Source organism: Netta rufina, assembly GCF_964035555.1.
Source record: "Netta rufina genome assembly, chromosome: 17".
Lineage (NCBI taxonomy): Eukaryota > Metazoa > Chordata > Aves > Anseriformes > Anatidae > Netta > Netta rufina.
Window position 1 is genome coordinate 2,063,669 of NC_140141.1, and position 21,480 is coordinate 2,085,148.

Below are 21,480 nucleotides of genomic sequence, written 5' to 3' on the forward strand. Positions count from 1 at the left end.
AAAATAAGAGTAAAGCACTGTTCCATTGAACTGTAAATTTTTGGAATTAAATTTCCTCCCTTACATTGGCATAACCAAAAAGTAATTCCAGTAAAAGGTGTGTTTCCTTTTTTTTTTTTTTTTTATCACAGTACCAAAACGATGGACTGGACTGGCTTCAGCTGGGTGACATTTCAGACTCCTCATGGGCATCTTCTAACATAACAGACAAGCAACTAACTGGAGAGAGAAGCACAGAGAACAGCTGCATTTCCTCCTGGATATCTTTTCCTCATCAAAAAAGAAGAAAGGTATTTGATCCAAATATGAACTCTTTCATCGAGAAAAATTACAAAGCAGGCCTGCAGAAAGTCTGTGTTTTAATAGGAACATTGGATGGTTTCCTTCTCAAGTCCTCCTAAGCAAAGTTATCAAAAAGGTTACAACTCCAGGCTAAATTCTCTTGAGAAGAAAAAAAAATCTACCAAAATAGTTAGATACACCCCATGGATTAAAGGTTGTATAAAAAGCCAATGGGTGAGAAATACCTCTTTTCCTCCTATCCCTCCACAATACTATCTAATTAGGTTGAATGCCTTTTTATTTCATTCAGTGCAGAGAATTTCTGAAATCCCAGTTTAATCAAGCCTGAGTCCTACTGTTCCTCTGAGACCCCATTTTCTTCAAAGCCATAAACTTCAGCCAAGGTTGTGCTAATTTTGCACTTCTTTTCCTGAATTAATAATAATTAATAATAACCAAATTCAAATTCTCACATATTCTTTATTAAAACACTTATTCTGTGATTTTTAAAAAATATTCTGTTTTATGCACAAGCAGGTGTTAAAGAAATGTCATGCTGGTTTTACGTTCACTTGTTTTTTGTTTGTTTTTTGAATAATGAAATACTAGATATTGTGCAGAGTAGCTTAGCGTTAAGCTCTCAATACCAGACAACATTAAAACCACACCCAACTGCATTAATATACTGTGAAGACACTACAAAGGTGATACATTATATTCCAAAACCAATAACTAATGAATTGCTCTCAACATTATTTTCTTTCTGTCCCCACCAAAGAAATAAAAATAAACAGGAGGTCTTTAGCATGACAACTATGGGTTTGCATAGACAAGCAGCCTCCTAAGGAGAATTGCCTCTGAACAATACACCCACTAGATATTCAAAGGGAGCCTACAAGGGAAATAGCTATTGAATTATTCCGGTGTTCTAAATCATGTCTCAGTAGCCAAGTTCTCTGAAATGGTATATAATCAGTTCACCTGTTTGCAGATTCTATGCACATATAAAAAACATGAGACTATAGATTTCTTCATAAGGGAATTTTAGATTTTTCTAAAAACTGCAAATTTGGTAAGATTTGAAACAAGTCCAACTTAATAGAATCAGAATATCACAATATCCATTTCTAATCAAAAATGGATATTGTGATATTAACCATCTCTGAATCAGCGTAATAATAACGTAATTTTAGGAAGCAAATATGTACTGTACCATGCACGTAAGAAGCATAAAAGCTTTATTTGGGAATGAGGAAAAAAATCATCATCTTGCACAATATCAGTAATTTGTTTAATCCTGGGAAAGGAGAATGTTGTTCAATTCTACAATCAATGAAAGTCTAAAGAACAAGCCAATCAATGGGAGTCTGCTTGGAAAGGACATCAGGACTTGCTGATTTTCAGTCCCTTCGAGCTGCTTCACAGAAACCACACAGAGGGCTGATATGGCTTTGACGATGCTTCCCAACCCTGCTGTCCCACTGAAACACCTAATCCTTTAATCCAGTCTCATCCTTTCTAATACTAAACTCCCTCTGTAGACATGGCTTCCACCATTTTTCCTAGGATTTCATTTATTTATTCAGAATATCACTGATATCACTGTTTGGACATGTTTTCTACTATTTCAGGGTAAGACACTTGTTCAAATACCTGTCATTTGTCTTTAAAAACTTTAAAGAGATATAATGTATTCCACTGTTTCATTTTAAGATTTTTTCATTGCATACCAGAAACATGAAGCGTGGTGCCAAGCTGAGGGGTACAAGACACGAAGAAATCCATAGCTCTCTACCAAAGTCAGTAAATACAAGCAAAAGGCATACTATTACAAACAACCTCTTTCAAGCAACAGGAATAACATGAATATGTATGATAAAACAGAGATATAAGCTGAGACCTCAAAACTTAAGTGGTTGTGGACATTATTACCTTCCAGACTAACAATTCACAGCTGTGAGTGGAGAGATTTTGATTAGCATTCACAAGAAAATATGCGTGATATAATAAAAGCCCTAGCTGGTGTGTAGAGCCATTCCTTCAAACAGACGGCACGAGCAGCCCAGTGGACAGACCTCTACACACCTCACACACGAGCTGTTTGCACACTGTTGATCAGCGCAGTTTTGTAGATGATGCTAAGGCAGCTGCCTGACAGTCCTCTGATCATAACTCATTAGGTTCCTCAGACTTGAGAAAACACTGCACCTTATAAAGTTAGCAGACTAATGGCTAATGCACTTTCCCATCTATTCTTTATTGAATTCATGCTGTTAACACATTACTCCACCTTTTCCAAAACAAGGAACAGCTTGCAGCATCAGCAGAGCATTGTGTCGTAGCTTAAATTTTCTGTATATAAATTAAAGCTGTAGTATTGTCCCATGTTATTCATTATTCTACTACTATTTTTCATCCAAATATGAGAAGCCAGTTTCTACCATCCTGAACATTTTGGAGGGGGTTCCTGTTGAGTAAAACTTTGCAAAATGTGACTAACGATGACTGAATCTGTCCTTAATACAGTAAAACATTTTAAGGGGATTTTTTTTTCTTTTTGGCAAATTCTAGCAGAAGAGCTGGACTTAACCAAAAAAGAGCACAGGTGTGTAACTTCATATTACATCTTAGAGACAATGCACATATCTGATTTTATTTTAACCCACTCCAAAGCATTTATCAAGAGTAAGGGAAGGAAGTCTTGGTCATGCTGAAGTCAATGACTGAATCTGAAGTGATAGGAATTTTATCTCACATATTGCTCTCTGCATAAGAAAACTTGAAACTAGCACATGTCTTCAGAAGGTCATCCGAAGACATCAGGAAAGCAACCAAAACCTCTGGAAAGTCCTCCTATATTTAAAGTTCATACAAGGCTGTTAGTGTTACAGAAAAGTTTTGGTAAGGCACTAGAGAAGTTAAAGGACTTTGTAGTAAAAAACACTGGCTGTAGTACAAAGTCCTTTTGTCAGTTCAAGTCTTTCAGCAAAATGTGAATCTTAGTTCTAACATTGAAAAAAGGGGATAGCTGTAAATCCACTTCAAGACAGTTTTACAGCAATCTTAATTTCTTTATTTTGTACACTAGGTGTTTGGAGCAAATCGTGGACTTTAAGGTATTAGTGACTGCTCTGATAGTGGCTTTGAAATTCAAGATTTTAAAATTAAAAATTAAAAATTAAAATTAAAATTAAAATCTTAAAACAGATTTTAAACTGCTGGCAAAAGATATCAGTGAAATTGAATGTATAGAGTGGAGCAGAAAATCTGAATTAAAAAACAAAAGATATTGCTATTTAGAATGAAAACAAAGGAATAATTTCAAATGCTTCTGCTGTTTTCATATACTAGCACCCCAGTGTACTATTTGCTTTTTGTCTCCTATTTTAGGCATTTAAAATCTATATGAGAAGGTGGTTTATAAATCTTGAACAGCTCACGGCAGTTCTTAAAGATCAACCTAAAGAGACAAATACAGAATAAATATATATTTTTTTTAAAGTTAAGCAAACATTAAAAAGTCAAAAACTGAGTCAAAAACTGTTTAAATAAAACTATTAAGTATGATATCACTCCCTTCTCTAAACAGAAGAAATGAGAGCCAAAATTTAAAAAAATCACTTCATCAACCTTTGGCACAATATTAATAGTTCTTAATACCAAATCAGTATCCTTAAAACCTAGCCAAGATTCCATCCACTGAGCTAGGAATTATGCTAAAGTTTTCAAAAGATTCAGGACCTAGATTTTCTCGTGCTCTGCTCCCTCAGCTAGCATGGGAGGGTTCCCAAGCATTCAACATTGACAGTTTCCCATTGTGACATTTCAGGACGGACTTTCTTGAAAGCACGCATCACAATGTTGAGACTAACTAAAAATCTCACTACTCATTTTGGTGTTGAAGTTAAAAGCCAAATGTTTCTGCAAATTCAGCTTTCATCTACAGAATGAAGAAATATAATCTCCAAACAGATGTACTTGTGCAATTTTCTTTTTATCTTAAAAGAAAAATGCCAATAAACACCAACAAATGGCTCAACAATTCAATAAATATTATATACTTCCATGTTTTACTTTCATTGCATGGAAACAAACGAGATTTTAATTAAAAAGGTGGCTACTATAAGCAAGAACTGGAATGGAAAAGGCCTTGAACAGTTCTTTTGAGTATTTTACAGTGTCTGACAATTTCAATCTATATCTATTGGGTATCTTTCTGCTCATAGAGATCATGATTAGGCAGTAAACTTGCCCTTTCAATTCACTCAAAGCTGCTACTTCAATCTATTCCATCTGTGCTCTCTGAACCTTTCATTTCCAAGAGGTTCAGACTAATTCAGAACAGGCAGGGAGGCTGACAAGTTCTACCTTTCTTTCATATCCTCAGGGCTACATGCTGACATCTTAAAAAAAAGTTTAGAAATAAATATAATGCTACTTCTTTCACACAACAAAATTATTTATTTGAATTCCATCAAGGAAGCACACAAGTATAATTAGGAATTGGTGCATGACTCAAACAACTATTTGCCCCCATGCTGGTTTAACCATTCCACTGTAATAAAAAGAAAAACTCTTGTGATCTTACAGATTTTGACCTAAAACTGGATGCCTTAAGAATCAAGATGGACATCGTTTTAAAAAATTGCAACTCCAATGCAGATTAGTTAGCATTTGTAGTAGTCCTTGTATCTTGATACACACAAACTATAGCTGTGGTACTTGTGAGAGTTTTACAATTCCCAGATGGTATCTGTCTACCAGTACGTACATTCTGGCAGTGGAAGAGAAAACGGGGGTCAGAAACAGCAAGCCTACATGAGACATGATGAGCTATTAAGACTTACCAATTTAGTCACAGCACTAGTTCATAAGGATAGAAAAAAAAAAAAACAAGTGAGTAAGAACAGGGAACTGCCTGGGTGATAGGAAGATGTGAGAGATCTCATACAATAGTAGTCTGTAATGCTCAGAACAGAACGGAAAGCCAAAAAGAAAACACTAGGCTGGCCTAGGTCCATGATTATGAACAGGGGATGCTCAGCTTTTTGGAAACTGTTGAAACAGCAGCCATTGGCGGTAACTGGAAATGTCCACAGCTATGGGGCTGGGGCTAGGAAATAAAGTCCAAGTTTCTTCCTGGAAACTCTTGTGTGATTTTCAATATCATACTGCAGTCTCTATCATCATTGCTATGGAACTCAGCTACTTAGATTTAGTTTGGCTGGACAAAGAATAAAGGTGTTTCCAAAAATCTTTCAACTTGCTCATCAAAACACTCGGCATACAGATATGTAGTATCCATATCAGGTTGGAATATTATAGCTGAGCCAAACTATAAAGATTAGTGATTTCCACCACATTATCATCATCATCTGTGGGAATCTTCCTCACCCCAAAAATTTAACTAAGCAACGAAAACAAGTTTACTGAGGGAGAACTGGGGTTGATAATATTTTTTTTTTTATTGATCATCATATTTTTGTCCAACTTGAATTGGCTTTACATTGGTCATAATGAAATATTACTATTAGATTATTATTTTTAAAGTGTTTCTGATTTATAGATGGAATGGGATGTTGCTTGGTAAGGCCAATCAGCCAAAAATGGAAACTTTTTTCCGTTTTGACTGGTTTCCATGTCATGCCACTCCAAAAGGCTTGTACATCTGATTTCTGCAATCATGATTTTTCTACAAAGAAATGAGAATGAAAAGGCCTGGAAACAATTACTGAAGGTGCAGTTTGATACCACAAACACAAAGCACAATTTAAGGCTATTGCCCAAAGAAGCCATTCTGCTTCCATTGTCAGCCACAGATTCCTTAGTCTTTATTTATCTCAGATATGCAGAGGATGTGGCCTCAGGGTGAGGTGATTCACAGTCCCATATCTGCTGGAAAGCTTTTCTTTTCAGTAGGTTAGTTTTCCATCAGATCAGGGAGCTCAACTACCTCATTTTGCAACTGCAGGGACTATTGGACTTGGTGTCTAAAGAAAAAAAAAAAAAGCAACAAACAAATGAAGGGAAAAAAAAAAAAAGATGGCTTTTCAGCTGGATCAGTCAACTCTCTGCATGGCTGTTTGCACTCAACTGCGTAAGTGCCAAAGCAACATAAGAGAGAAAGAGGAACTGCAGCAATCCCAACTGAGGATGATTTAGCTTACTAAGGAGCCATACCATCCATGATAATTTTCAGATTTAGATTAGCAATAAGCAGTTACAAGTTTTCTGACTCTTACAGCATTGTATCAAATACTTTTTTGTGGCAACCATCTAGAATTAAGCAAATAGAATTCAAGACAAAATATGGAAAAGCACTGCTGTTCAGCTAATGTGCCAGCACTATACCTGAGGAAAACACCTTTTAAATTCCAGGTCTGTTATAACCATTCTCCATAGCCAAATTATAAAGTTTCTGCACATTTCTCCAGCAAATCTAGACCTTGACTCCAAAAGATTTATTGTTTCTTTCTGTGTTTTCACAGCACTTAGCACAGTTTTCATTGCAGTATAAAATACCACCTCGTTTCATAATTTCTTTCCCTTAAGTTGCATGGTATCTATAGTACCACAAAATGCATCATTTCTCTCTTACCAGCACATTTGATGACTAGTTTTCCAGGGCAGAAGGCAATGTCTATTTGCAAAAGCCGTGCAATCTGTTTCAATTGAGAAGGAAACAAAAACAATTTCAATATCACCTTTTGCCAGCAGGTCAAGGAAGAACACCAAGGGTATTTGCTAAGTATGAGCCTCCATTATACAAAGGAAGGAATGCTGAGAAAACCCCTTTGCTACAGAAAAGAAAAAAAAAAAGAAAAAAGAAGAAAAAAAAGAAAAAAAAGGTGAGAATTAAGAAGCTCACATGAATGAGAAAACATTTCACTGCAAAAACAAAAGAGCTCTTTTCAACCACTGAATATAAAGAAATAAGTGAGCATCAGTTATTTAATTTTCCTTTCAGGTTGGTGAGAAAGCGACATGAAATAATTATGAAAACAAGCAAAAATCCACCTTGGTTCTTTGTGACATTAGATTACTATAGAGAGGCAAAATCAAGAGTGATTTATGGTATGAAAAATGATGATGTTGCAATATTTGTTTTAAACTGAAACTAAAGTTAAAATTTCAGTTGTCTCCCACCAGGGACGTTCCACTGGTTTAAAAATTCCAGAACATTTCACTTGTTTTGGTGAACGGAACAAAGCTCCTTTCCCAGTTCTTCGGTATAACACTGCATGGTAGACACAATAGTTTCAATGCTCAATTCCCCATTGCCCTGTATCATCTAAGCTCTTTAGCCAAAATACATTTTGTGTAGGTTGGATTACGTCCTCTTAGTTCAAACTGCTTTAACTACAGTGAGGGCAATTCTACAGTTTGGTAGGATAGCTATATAGAGATGGCTAGATCTATGTAAATATATGTATAGATCTATACAGAGAGATAGTTATCTTACTAAACTGCAAAATTATATAAAATAAGGTCAAATGTGTGTGTTATTTGCTACTGGGCTATGGTATGTGTATGTGGCAGGGGAGTGTGAGGACATCAGACCACCTGGAACCATTCTGGTGATGGGCACTGTCTGTCCATACATGTCCATACTGACTGAAACAGGTCACAGAGCCCGTGAAGCATATACTCTGATTTTCTTTATTACCCCATCTCCACAATCCCATTCTTCACTACCAGTTCTTACTCTGCAGCACAGAACACAGAGTCTGCAGAGTAGAACACAGTCTGATCTTTCTTTCTTTTTGTCATCTTCCAATTTTTATACATTTCTTCATGCTTGCCCTCAATCTTAAATTTCTGGGCTCCCAGCCTAACTTTCCAATTATTTTCTGAAAACCCCTACAGGTCAGTACTGCAAGTTCAATGTCATCTCAAAATCTAAGATTATAGCCTGTTCTCCATGATTCCTTCTGTTCATTTCAGTGCTAAAAATAAGACTTGGTTTTGCAGTTGGAAAGAAAGCAGTAGTAGCACTGATTACTGGAAGGAAGGAGGCAACAGAAATTGCAAGAACTATGGAGGAATTCGTTTCCTGAATGTCTGAGAAACATTTGTTCAGTCATTGGAGAAGAAAATGAAGTGGCACCAGTAAGTAGCATTTGCAGATGACCAGCTGGATATAGACCAGGACAAACAATACAGAATATAGACTAGTTCAAAGGGACCTAGAGAGTTTAACAAGCCCAGCTGCCTGACCACTTTTTTTTAGGTTAGCCCTGAAGAAGTTAAAGCATGTTATTAAGGGCATTATCCAAATACCTCTCAAAGACTGACAGTCACGAGGCATCATCCACCTCTTTAGGGAGCCTGTTCCAGTGTTTGACCACCCTCACAGTAAAGAATTTTTTCCTACTATCTAGTCTGAACCTCCCCGGCAAGCTTTGTGCCATTCCTGAACATACTATCACTGATTACCAGGGAGAAGAGAACAGCAGCTCCGTCTCCATTTCCCCTCCTCAGGAAGCTGTAAGGAGCAATAAGGTCACCTCTTAGCCTCCTTTCCTCCAGACAAGGTAAATCAAGTAGAGGAACTAAATAAAGAAATAAATTTTCTATTCCTAAAACAGATGCCAAACAAGTATAGAACAAACTGCTACAAAAATTCCATAGAATCCAGAAAAGATTCTGACAGTGCCCATCCATCAGAAAAAAAGTAAAACAAGTGCAAGAATGTGATTTTTTTCTGACAAAAAGATCAAACTGGCAGAAAACTTTTGCAAAAAGCCAAAGACCAAGACCATACCAAAGAAACTGAGGGAATGGCACAGTGTCACCACAGGTATGAAGACCAGGATACCAGCTAATTTCCTCTGGCAAACACAAAAAAGAAGTAGGAAGAAATCATGGGCTTTAGAACTCCACAGAACAAACCAGAACACTAGAACAGTCCTGTTACACCAAATAATACCCTATAACACTCTTTGCATTTGTTGTGGAATCTTAATTTGTCCCTTGACCTTCACTGTCTCCCAAAAGCCCTCAAGACAGAAGATGTAGGCCTTAAGGACTCTTGGTTTGACAGAGCTGATTACCTGAGAGACTGTCATATGACTTGAGGCAACAACTAAAATCATCTGAGGTCTGAGTGCTCCTCCCTGCAACCAAAGGCAATTATTATCAGCACATCTCTGTGAGGGATCTTCGGTTTTGAACTCAGTGTTCCTGATTTAGACTTCCAAAGCCCAGATTTGTTAGCACTGCAAATATGCTGCCAAATTCATCGTTCTCTTCTAAAGCTGCTGAAAAGAATCTCTTCATGAACCATCCTTTTTACTATTATCGATGCAATTTGATTACTTGATGAGAACCTATAATGCAAAGATACTTTAACCATCATAACTATAAATACCATGAAAAAGGGCTACTATGTATAGTATTCTCCACTTATAAACATATTTTTCAGGATCTGATCCAAAACCAATGCATCTTTTCATAGGAACAGATGAAGGAATGAAAGGAGCATGTGACTGCATAGAAATAGAAAGAAAACAAACAAATAAGTGCTTCAGCAGTGATCATTGTACCATTGCACCATTACTATTGCTATTCAGATAAAGAGTCTAAATAGGCAAGAAAAGAGACAGGTGATTGCTGATATATGTATTTTAAACTACTGTAGCAGAAAAAGCAGGGAACATCTACAGAACTATCCAAAGTTGTGATAGGACAAAAGGGGAAAACAAACAAACAAACAAACAAACAAAAACTAGCAGCAGCCACAAAGAACTGTGTAGGAATCACAGATCTTAGGTATTTATTTTAGTTAGCATTTCATCCATTACTCAAACAAAGCAAAGAAAAAGGAGCACTGAGACAGAACTCAAAATATCAGCCTGCTAGCTAGTGTTTGGGAAATACCATTTTGTTTCTCAAGGGGATTCACAGTGATATTTGCTATGTATTTTTGTCTAACCTGAGATTTCATCCATAAAATTTAGTATGAATTCTGGACCTCAGGAAGCTGTTTGATTTCAAAAGGCAGCAAGTCCAAAGAAATCTACTGGAACATACAGGGAACCTGCACTTGGGTGCGTTATTGCTAAGATGGTCCACAACCTTTCAACCAAACTAGCCAGGAAGGAAAAGGGAAAAAAAAAAAAAAAAAAAAAAAAAAAAAAGAAATGGAGACAGCAAAGATTCATGTAATTCAAAATTTTAATTAACATAGCTCTGACATTGACTATTTCTTATTAAATGATCATTGGAACTGTTGCCAGTTTTCTGAGAAGTTGTACAACCATATGCATATTCCACAGGTTAAAAATGCTAAATGCCTTTTTTAATAAAAGGTTCCAAAGCTAATGACTGTCACAAATGTCTTTTATGGTTTTTATTTGAAGACATTGCTCATCTCACAGTCTACTGAAAAGCTGCCTTAACCTCATGGCCTATTCACTTAAAACAAAAAACTGTGGAAGATCATCCTTGGAGACTTCAGCATCAGTTATTCTCCAGTCAGTGGGCAGTTAGAAATAGTGGTTCAAATATCTTGTATCAACTCCCTACACAGACCTACAAACCAGGAGTAGTACTGCATAGGGGGACATGGAAAAGACAAAAGAAATACATGCTTCAGAAGGAAACCTTAACTCTGGCTGGAGGTCAAAATCCATGTAATTAAGCAAAAAAAGAACTTCAATACTGAAGAACACGATTGTCTCTGATTCTGTGTTCTCAACAAGTCAGCTCAGAAGTTCAGAAGAATACACTCATTCTACCAGTTTCAATTTTCACATCCCATCAATAACAGAAGACTAGCCAACAGTTCCTTTCACAAGTTCACCACAGTCACCAACACTACCCAGTATGCTTGCAACTTATAGACATGAAGGAGATCAAAATAAACCCCAAAGACATGAAGGAGTAGAGGAGGAATGAAATATTTCTAATATCTGTAACACCTGCCAGAAGAAAAAAAAAAATATATATATATATATTTATATATATATATGTTTTCATTGTAAGTAATGTTGCATTATTAACACAGTTGTTCAACAGCAGGTGTTTCTTTAATAGTTTAGTAATATGGATTGTAACAAAGAAATATGAAATTATCTTTAATTTATCCTTTTTATAAGGACCTCAGTATCCTGTATCATATCACTGTCTGAAAAGGTTTAGACAGTTTATTAATTGTAACATCAGCGGATAGGATCTAGTTAAGCTTTTCAAATTTTTTATTCACACAGACGCTTTCTTCTCATCTTTATTTCTTCCCTTTTCGTACTCTTATTCTTTATTCTAACAGACCTCTGAATTCTTAATGCTGTCCAATGACCAGGCCAATCAGAATGCTGTGCTTCCATTTCTAACAGCCTAACTCAAACCACTAACTAACTACTTGTAATGTGGTAAAACGTACAGCCTCATCTGAAGAGAGGAGCAAATGCTATGCAAGCACCAATAAATAGATCCTTCTATGAAGAACTCGCATTCTGAGAAGGAAAGACAGATTAAAAGGAAAAAAAAAAAAAAAATAGCAGAGAACTGGCCAGTGGACACCGTGGCTTCTAAATCACCATGGTAAACCACTACATTCCTCAGCTTTCAATTAAAAAATAATAATAATTCTGAAAAGGTGAAATTATTGCATTTCTGTAAGCAGATGATAATACCTGACTTAAAAAAAAAAAAAAAAAAAAAAAAAAAAAAAAAAAAAAAAAGGAGGGTGGATGGGGGGGAATGGAACAAGAAATAATGTTTTATAAGATCATTAAAAAAATAGCACTATTGCAAGACCATTTTATCAGTCATTTTTCCATATCAAATAGAGATATTTCTGCCTCCAGAATACCAAACATAATGTAATCCTCAATTTTGTTGGAGAAGCCAATGTTCAGAAATAGATTTTCTGAAGAGATTTTGTTGTTTTTTTTTTTTTCAATAGGAAGCATGCTGTCAGGGCTGTAGTACAGCCTGGCTCAGTGGAAACCCATTAAAACCACTTTAGTGGGCAGTTGGTGTCAAAGAGTCAGAAGTATGTAACAGAATCCTACTGTGCACAAGCGTTCAGTATGCAAGAAATCATCTTTTATCAGACAACTGCTGCAGGGGACACAGTCAACCGCCATAGGAGAAAGCAGAGCACAGCTGAAGTCATGATCCCCTTACAATTTTTTGCCCAATAACATGGACAAGGATATGGAATAAAAGAACTTTTACAGATAAACCCTTAGTAAACAAGGAAACAATACATGGAGAGCATCATCTCAAGCTCTAAAAAGCAATACCTTGCTTTTGTATAGAAGATATAACAGCTCTTTGTCACTGTCAGTGACACCACAACTCACAAAGATTAAGATTTTCAAAAGTGTCCATTAAATCTTGGATCCACGTCTTTTCACACTCTGATTTACAGGATTACTGAGCAGTTAGCATTTCAGCAGGATGTCTAAGAATGGGGACAAAGAAACTCTCTGGAGATGTTTGGGAAAAGTGGTCTTGCCCTGAGTCTGGCTGACAAAGTTCAGTTGGTCACAAATTGGATGCCCACACATCTAGTGGACATGTGGGCAGGTCAGCAGACACTTCTTTTGCAGATGTCCCTTTTCTATTCTCTTCTGTAGAAGCTAGACCAAGTTTTTCTAATGTTTTCACATGAGCCAAATTCTGTAGGTGAGCTTAATTCCCAAAGTGCCTAACTCCTATGATCTGAGTTTGAGAGATCCAAAACAAAGTGACATGGTGACAATTAGTGTAAACAGAACAGAGCAGTGAAAATTCTAATAGTATTTATCCTATGCTGTTTACAGAGTAGGAAAGTGTGAATAACATTCAAATCCCCCCTGTTTCCTTTTCTTAAGGATTGCTGAAATGAATCACCTTGGCTTAGTAGAAAATTGGAGCATATGATTATCTGTTAATCCAGGATCTTTGATAAGTGCACCCATTGAAGACTAAGTAGAATTGTTACCACTGCTATATCATGAATTGGATTCATATTCAGACAGACGCTCTATTGGCTGGTTATCTCTGCCAACTTTGGATTTCTCTTCTTGTGCAATGCACTGGTATAAGGTATATTAAAGACAAAATGTGCATTTCAAATATAAAGTAAGCGATGCTACGAGCCAATTAAATTGAAGGCTCTGAGATCATTTAGCATTAGATGGAACTAAGCTCACTCATTCAGAAGCTTTGGTAGCACACAAGACATGCAGCCTCAGCTGCATGGATATCTGGACAGCTGCCTTGCTTCACAGCAAGCATTCTGCAGACTGCCTACCTCGACAGCAAATAGATGCAAAAGGAACATTGTAAGGCATCCTGGTTCAGCTAGAGCGGACATCTGATAGTGTCTGCTTCTTAGTCTACCTCATATGTTGTATATGTCAAGAATAAAGTGTACTGACATCCTTCCACACTTCTGCATGGCCCTATTATTTCTTCTGCTACTTTTTTGTATGTAGCTAACTCATTTATTTTGCTCTTTTTGTAGGATCTGTGTTATTCAATATCCATCTTCATTCTCGTGTTTTACAGCCTACGCGCTCCTTTTTACATATGGTTTTATTTTGCTTACTCTACCTGCAAAGCTGCAATTAATGAGGTCCGATGTGTTCCACCAATGAGAAGAGCTTTTGAGACTAAAGGATACCATTAGCATAAAAGGAAATTGGTATAGAATGTTATTGAATAAACTAAGACTGGAAGAGGGTTACTAACCATTACTATAGCAAATTGCTGGAACAGCTTCTGATTATCTAGATCATCTTACACAACATTGTCACTGAAGTTTTTATTTACCACCAAAAATCCAAATGACTGAACAAACCAAATCAAAGTAACTTTAAAATGGATCTAGATGGGCCTATGAGAAGATGAACTGACTACAGAAAGGGAGGAAAGATCATACATGTCAAATTTTGTGAAACATTGCATCAGCCTAGGTACTTCCACTGCCAACCATTTCTATGTGGTCTGTACAAGAAACAGAAGTGCCTGCATTGTGCTGAGCAACTTGCATGGAGGCAATTGTGCAATACAGAAAATTCCCTTCAAAAATCTTTCTGGAAACTTTAATTAAAAAATAAGTCTGAAGGTGTAAAAGCAAGCAAACATCCTTTATGAGGACAGCAGGAGCTTTTTTGGAAGTTAATTGACCCTGCAGTGCAGATGCCATGAGTGACAGGCAGACTACTCCTACCTTGCTTCATTGAACCACTGCTCAATGTTGATTTAAGTGAACCTGTGTTGGGGTGATTAGAAACACACCATCAGTTACTGTGTCTGAATTACTGAGGCAGTACCACTTTAGAGAATTTTTTAAATTACTACATTTAGTCTACTACAGTGGTTTTTCCTCAAACCTTTTAAGGACAAGAGCAATCTAAGGTTGTTTTTTTTGTTTGTTTGTTTGTTTTTTGAAAGAAATCCAGACCATCTTGCACAGTATTGTCACAAAGGTCTTTGTTTACAACCAAAGAGAAATTGGGATGCACTCTGAAAGCACTCTTGCTACTTTTATTTCCTCCCTTTGTTCTTTTCTAGCTTGCATGCATGAGATTTCTGGCACTGGCTTCATAACACCACTGAGATGTTCTATGAATCACCACCAGTGTGTGGGCCACAGGCTGAAAAATACCGCACCAGAAAACTGTCTGCACTGTGAACTAAGGCTCACTAAAAGCAGTGGAAACCCATATACTGACTGTAATGGGCTCCGGATCACACCCACTGTAGATCTATGGATGGACCTAATATCTTATATCACAGACCTGTAAGTTATATCATCCTCTCGCCAAGTTTAAGTCACACTACTAAAATGGTAAGTGGAAGCTTGCAGAGATGCTGCAAAGGCTGCACTCTGAACTATGACTTCGAATCTATTAGCTCTGCGGGACCATCAGATTAGCATCTTATACTGGAATTAATTCTATTCAATATAAGAAGAAATCAAGGACATGAAGAAACCAGTCCTCTTTCTAGAGTTAGTTTTCCCCCTGCAGAGCAGGGTGAAGTAGCCTAACATCCTCAAATATGTACCTTCAATGTACTCATAATAATTAGTGTTATCTAAATGTCTCTGAACTATTTAGAATCCACTTCATTTTGAACTGTCATTAATATTGCAACAGGCAATATTATGAAGACTGGTGAAAATCAAGTAATTTAATGTAACACTTTAGAAACCAAACCTGCAATGAACCTCAGCTGCCTCTTCAGCTTTTGTGCAATCAATCAGTCTGGAGACATGTTTACATATCCTAGGACCAGTGATAGACTGCCACTAGACTTGGCATCCACAATAACCTCAGGAGGCTGATTGAATGAGAATGGAGTATGAAAAGTCAGATTATCTTTTGATTCTCTCTTTTATTAAATAAAACAGATCTTTATTGAATGAAGCTGCTTTTATTAATACCTAAAACATTAGTTGGTGTCACAGAGCTTGCCAGTCCCACAGAACTAATAAAAGAAAAGACAGAAGTAAAAAATGAGAGCATTACAGGGAAATAGAAACCAAATCACATTAAACCAGCATTGCAGCTGACAAATAAAACATTGGTCTAGCTGTAGAATTTTTAAGTTTAGTCTGAATTTATGATTTTTGCTGAAAGAAACCAAAACTGGGCTTCTCCCAGAAGTACACTGTGGCAAGAAACAGAATGAGCGCAAAAAAAAAGTGCAATTCAGTTTCCCCTTCCCTCACATAATGCCTCAAAAGACAGTAAATTTAATGCAGCTGGGACAATATACAAAAACTTTGGTTTCATGGGAACAGCTTGAGCCCTAAGCTAGAAAGATTTCTTTTATCTTTTGAATTTTCAAGCTAACTTTTTTGATTTCTGCACATAGACAAAGCTTAAGAGAAAAACTCTTACTGACCATACCTGTACTTTATGTTCATCTAAGCAGTAGCCATCTGAAATCAGCATGCAGTGAATTTTCTATACATATCAACTGCACAGCAAGAGCAGCAGGTGCCTGGGTCAACACTGTTACTTCAAGAAAAAGCACATGTCCCTCATCATCACCATCAAAATCTGTCAACATGAATTGAATTTCAATTCTGAACTCCTGTCTAGTCACCATCAAGACGGAAGGGGAAAAAAGAATACATATCTTAAACCAAATAGAATCATCTTCAATTTTAACCCCATATACAACACCATTTTCCATTCCTATGTAGTCAGTATTCCAGAGTAATGATACAAAGTAAGTAGTGCTGAAACACAGGTTGTTGCACTCCTCAGCTTTTCATTTTCCACGTTTCTATTTATACTACGTTCACAGTGCACTTCAATGTCAGTGAAAGATCTGCACACACACATCTTCAGAAATGGCCCACAGCACCCTGGAAGATGGAACATAACCAGGGAGCTCAGCTGTCCTGTTCTTTGTACACCACTGCCAGTGGATGCACAAGTAAAATTAAAATGAAGGAATATGGCTCCCTATGTAGCTACAATTCACAAAGATATAATCCACTGAAATCATAACTTAATTATTTCAGCAATTACTGTGGACAGAATGACATATTCTGACAGTAAGTATCATCATGAAATGAATAAAACTACATAGAGAAAGCCAAAGAGAGTTTGTCCATGATGAGACAAAGATATTCTATACTATAAGATTCATTGGGTATCAAGAGGGTTCAAAGAATACTATAACATGAATAATTTCAAAGGAAACAGTAGCAAATTAAATCCAAATATCCTCACGCTTATCTCCTATAATGCAGTCAAAGCTAAACATTTGGGAGTTTGGTTTCTGGGAGTTTTTTTCCCCCAGTTTTCCTATAGTTAGAGGCTGGCATTGCTGCAAATGGAGTATCCACATCTCTAGCCTGTGGGGAACACTCTTCAGGCTATACAAGGTAATCCTGCCTAACACATCTGCCAAGCCTCCACACTGATAAGAACTGAGAGAAAAAGCAAATCAAAACAGCAGCTACGTTGCCTGAGATCTCATTAGAAAGCACTTGCAGGAAGATTTCAGCCCAAATGACAATGTGGAATGCTCAGCAGAACACAGGCAGAAAGTCACTACGATATTCTTTTAGCTTATAATTAATTTCAAATTTCTTATTGTTGTTGTTTTTATTTGACAGCAAGTATCCATAATGTAAAAGGCTCCTCCACCTTAAGTCTCACAATATACATCCTAAAATTATTTAGCTACTTTCAGGAGATGTTCAGTTCAATACAGACTTAGGCCAAGGATGGAATCTAGTGTTCAAGTACAATATCAAGTTTTCACTCTACTCCAGTGAAGCTAATGAGAGTTTTCTACCTTAAACACAGGAACAAAATGCCCATGTGCCTGTTGTATTAGTCTGTTTTCATTAACATCACCTGGGTTTGTCTATTTTTTCAACTGAATATTTCCAAAGAATTTTTTCACAGCTGATACCAAGTAGTGAAATACCCAGCTGACTGCGGGCAAGCACTAGCTACCTAGAACGGAGTCAAAAACAAACAAAACAAAACTGTGTTGAGGACAAAGCTGTAAAATGCAGCTGCCTCCCTAACTACAGTTACATAGCATTATAATCTCTCTCTCTGTACACATGCATATATATATATATACACACACACACATTTAGGCTGTACAACATTTTAAATACATAGAATATATCATCAGTGACAAATTGTTCCAATAAGAACACGAAGCTCACTATAGAAAACAACATTTTACTACTCAAGCTGGAGCTATTTTCTCCATATATAAGATAAAAGCAAAGCAAAACCACAATAGTATTCTCAAGTCTTCAGCATTATTACCTGAAACATTTGGAAACTGTGCAGGAAGAAGGTGCGTTGCCATGGCTCTGTGTAATCAGCCACAGACCTACACACAATAGACAGCTGATTGCTGTTGCAGGTTAAAAGATTTGGTATCTCTTTAGGAAAACTTTGTCATTATACTATAAATGAGAAATTTTTTCTATTAGTAACAGAACAGCATCAAAGAAACATGCCCTGCAGCAGTAATCAAGTCTGATTTATATTTTTGTTTTGTGTTCATCTTCTTACAGGGATTGAGGGGGAAATCAACCTTATGCATTGCCTAGTAAATCTAAACCTGCTGTATATCTCTAGAACTCTCTGGTCTCTTCAAAGTACTAACGCATAGTAGCACAGCTGGAGTCTGTTACTTCATATGGGGACAGACAATCACATTAAATATAGATATCTATATTACCAAATAGCAGAGTCCTAGCTACCACATAGTGCTGTGTGGGATGTCTGAAGTGCAAAATAAATAGCACAGAAAATGCCAGTAATTCTAATAGAATCCTGGGGAAAAGTGGGATTTAATGGGAAATATCAAATTTAATGGCACTTTATAATACATAGAAAAATCTCGCTCATCAGTCTCTATAGTATTCTTTTCAACCTGAGAGACCTCCTTTCCTTGTGTAAGTTTCCGCCTATGTTTATCTTTCAAAAGAGAAGTAATATTTAAAAATAAAATCATACATGAATGTTATAATTGCTGAGCTGGCAATAAAGCAAGCACTGTACTCTGTAGGACTTAAATGCCACTTACACCCCAACCTTGGAATAAGCTGCAATCTCAGTCAAGCCCTCTGTTAGTGCAGCGTTAAGGCTGCAAACTGAAACACACCAAAAAAAAAAAAAAGTTAAGATTCTTACTGCATTCATAGCCTATTCAAAGTACTGATATTGCTCATAATAAAATACATAACTCGCAGCCTAGCTGGGTAATCAAAAGCTACTGGTGTGCCATGTGAATGAAGTAATCTTTTCAAAGGACTTAGACTTCCAATCCCTGCTGCTAATGCATTTCCAATTGCAACTTTAAAACTGTACTTATGTGGGCACTGCATTTAGGTAACATTTGAGGAGACTTATAATTTTGTTTCTTTCTTTTTCAACCTGTTCTAAGGAAAGAAGGAGAAGTGAATTTTACATAGGGAACCGCCACAGAAAGAGACGGCTATGTACTTCACCTTCTGGCAGTAAACTCAATATTGGATACAAAAAAATTAGTAAAAATAACTCACTTAAGAAAAAAAGTGTTGATATCTTGAAGTGTGAAAGTGTTAAGAGTAATTAATACCTTTTTTTTAATAGTGATCTGTCTCTAAGCAGAACTCTATCAGTATGTTTGCAAACTCATAAATTAAATGCATATGCTATTATTCCTCATGAAAGAGCAAACATGCAAACTTTAATCTTGTTTTCCTGACAAGATATAGCTGTTAACATGCAATGCCTTTGCAGTACACATGTATACTTGTCCTAACTTACATTACACAGGAATGCTCATCTCAATTAAGTACTGCAAAAATATATTTATCTTTGGCTGCAGCCATCATTGAAAACTTTAAAGTTCAAAGGAATATTTAAATAGGCACAGACGTGTGCACTGTCCACACACTGGTTTTCTGATCCTTGCTGTAAGCATACTTGTGGGCAAGATACCACTGAGGCATCTGAAGACTTGTTGTCAGGACACTCAAACTATTCAGCATGCAGAATGCCAGGCACCTGGTTTGGGCTCTTATCACGGCTTTTAAACATTTCAGCAAGCACGTATTTCTCTGGTCCAGTTAAACACTGCCAAGTCTAAGGTACAGGATTTTTAATTTGAAAAATCACACAGAATGGCAGAGCAGCTAAATCCGATAGCCCATACCCTGAAGATTTCAAATTTCAAGACAATAAAACCCTTTGCAATCCAAAGATGAGTTCCCAACTCAGCTCACCAGCAGCATCTACTACAGGATCAAAAATATGCTATGCAGGTAACAAGTGTCTCCCTAAACCGCTAGGCTGCCACAGTCAAACAAAAATAAATAACTCCTGCCACTGAGGATTTCCCACCAGGATATCTTTGTTTTTGACTAACACATGACTCCCCCCCAAGTCTTGCAGTCATGAATTGTGGGTATCAACATTCAAGACATCACAGAGACAGGGGACAGAGGTTGTGTATGTAAAATAAACAACAAGATGCAGTGAAACAGAGTGAGCCTTACCTTTGGAAAAAACTGCTGCCAGGCTCAAGAGGAGAGGCGACAACAGATGCCCCATATTGCTAATCCCAGAAGTACACATCCTAGGCTTGGTAGGGAAGTGAGGGCTGAGTTTCACGCACTTTGTAGTCAAAATACAGATCGGTCAGCTGAAGAGACTGCATTTTCAGCAAAGGTCATCTTGAGAGCACAAAAGGCGTTTCCTTCGGAGAGAGGACTTACTTCTTTAGCTTCAGCCCTCCCCTCTCCTCCCTCCTCGCTTCAAAACAGACGATGCTGAAAGAAAAACCCTCTCCTCTCGGGAAAGAAATAGCAAAGCGGTGCGAGCGCACCCTTGGCTCCGAGCCGCAGCTGCGGGAGGCGGACGAGCAGCCCCCTCCGCAGCCCCCCGCGGCCAGACGCTGGGCAGGGGCCGAGGGCTCTGCGCTCACCCAGCCCGTGCCCGCATCCCGGCGAGCCCAGGGCGCCCAACTTTGCCTTTAGGCGCTGCTGCTCAGCCCGCAAAGCACCCAGGCACGGAGGCAGGGTTGTGTTGCTGTTCGCTTTTTTTTTTTTTTTTTTCCCTCTTCCCCCCTTCTCCCCCCTCAAGTTCTCAGTCTCCTCATTGACTTGGTTGACTTTCCGCCAGCGGGGGGGCCAGCGGCACGGCAGCGCTCACGGCTCTCGAGGCCAGTGGGGACCTGGAGCCCCGGCTGGGGCAGCGTGGCTGGAGCCCGGCCCGGGACCCGCGACCCCTGCCCCGGCCTCCCCCCCGGCCGCCCGCCTCCGCCGGCTCCGGCCCATCCTCCGCGAGCCGCGGTTGCTGTTTGAGACAAGGCAGAGCCTTAAGGCGGGAGGCGTCACGAAAACCCCAAAAAGATGAGGGAAAGGAGCAGCTAAAGAAGCGCCCCAGCCCAGCCCCGCCTCGCAGCGGGCAGCCCGGCAGCCCCAATCCGCGGGCAGGGGGGCGCGGAGCGGGGCGGAGCGGGGCGGAGCGGGGCTGCCGGGCCCAGCCCCGGCGCCCCCCGGTGCCCCTGCTCCCAGCCCCAGCACCCGGGGACCGGCGGTCCAGGGAGTCCGGGGGTAGACGAGCCGCCAGGACACGGCCACAGCCGCGGAGGAGCCGCCCGCGGTGCGGGTTCGTCCCCTGCGCCTCACCCCCCCCCGCCGTGTCCTCATCCGCTGGGGCAGGCGAATGGTGATGCCCAACAAAACGCGCAGCCAGAACGGGGAAACAGTGAAGACCT

General features: G+C 38.4%; 1 protein-coding gene across 1 annotated transcript in view; it reads right to left on the minus strand.

Moving 5' to 3' along the window:
- Positions 1–20,336, minus strand: part of TMEM132D (transmembrane protein 132D) — a gene marked incomplete at both ends in the record, with an annotated part of 259,958 nt that extends 239,622 nt beyond the window's left edge. Inside the window, one exon of the mRNA XM_084297417.1 lies at positions 20,258–20,336. Within this exon, the coding sequence (XP_084153543.1) occupies positions 20,258–20,336 (79 nt within the window). The remainder of the gene's footprint in view (positions 1–20,257) is intronic.
- Between the last annotated feature and the right edge of the window lie 1,144 nt (positions 20,337–21,480).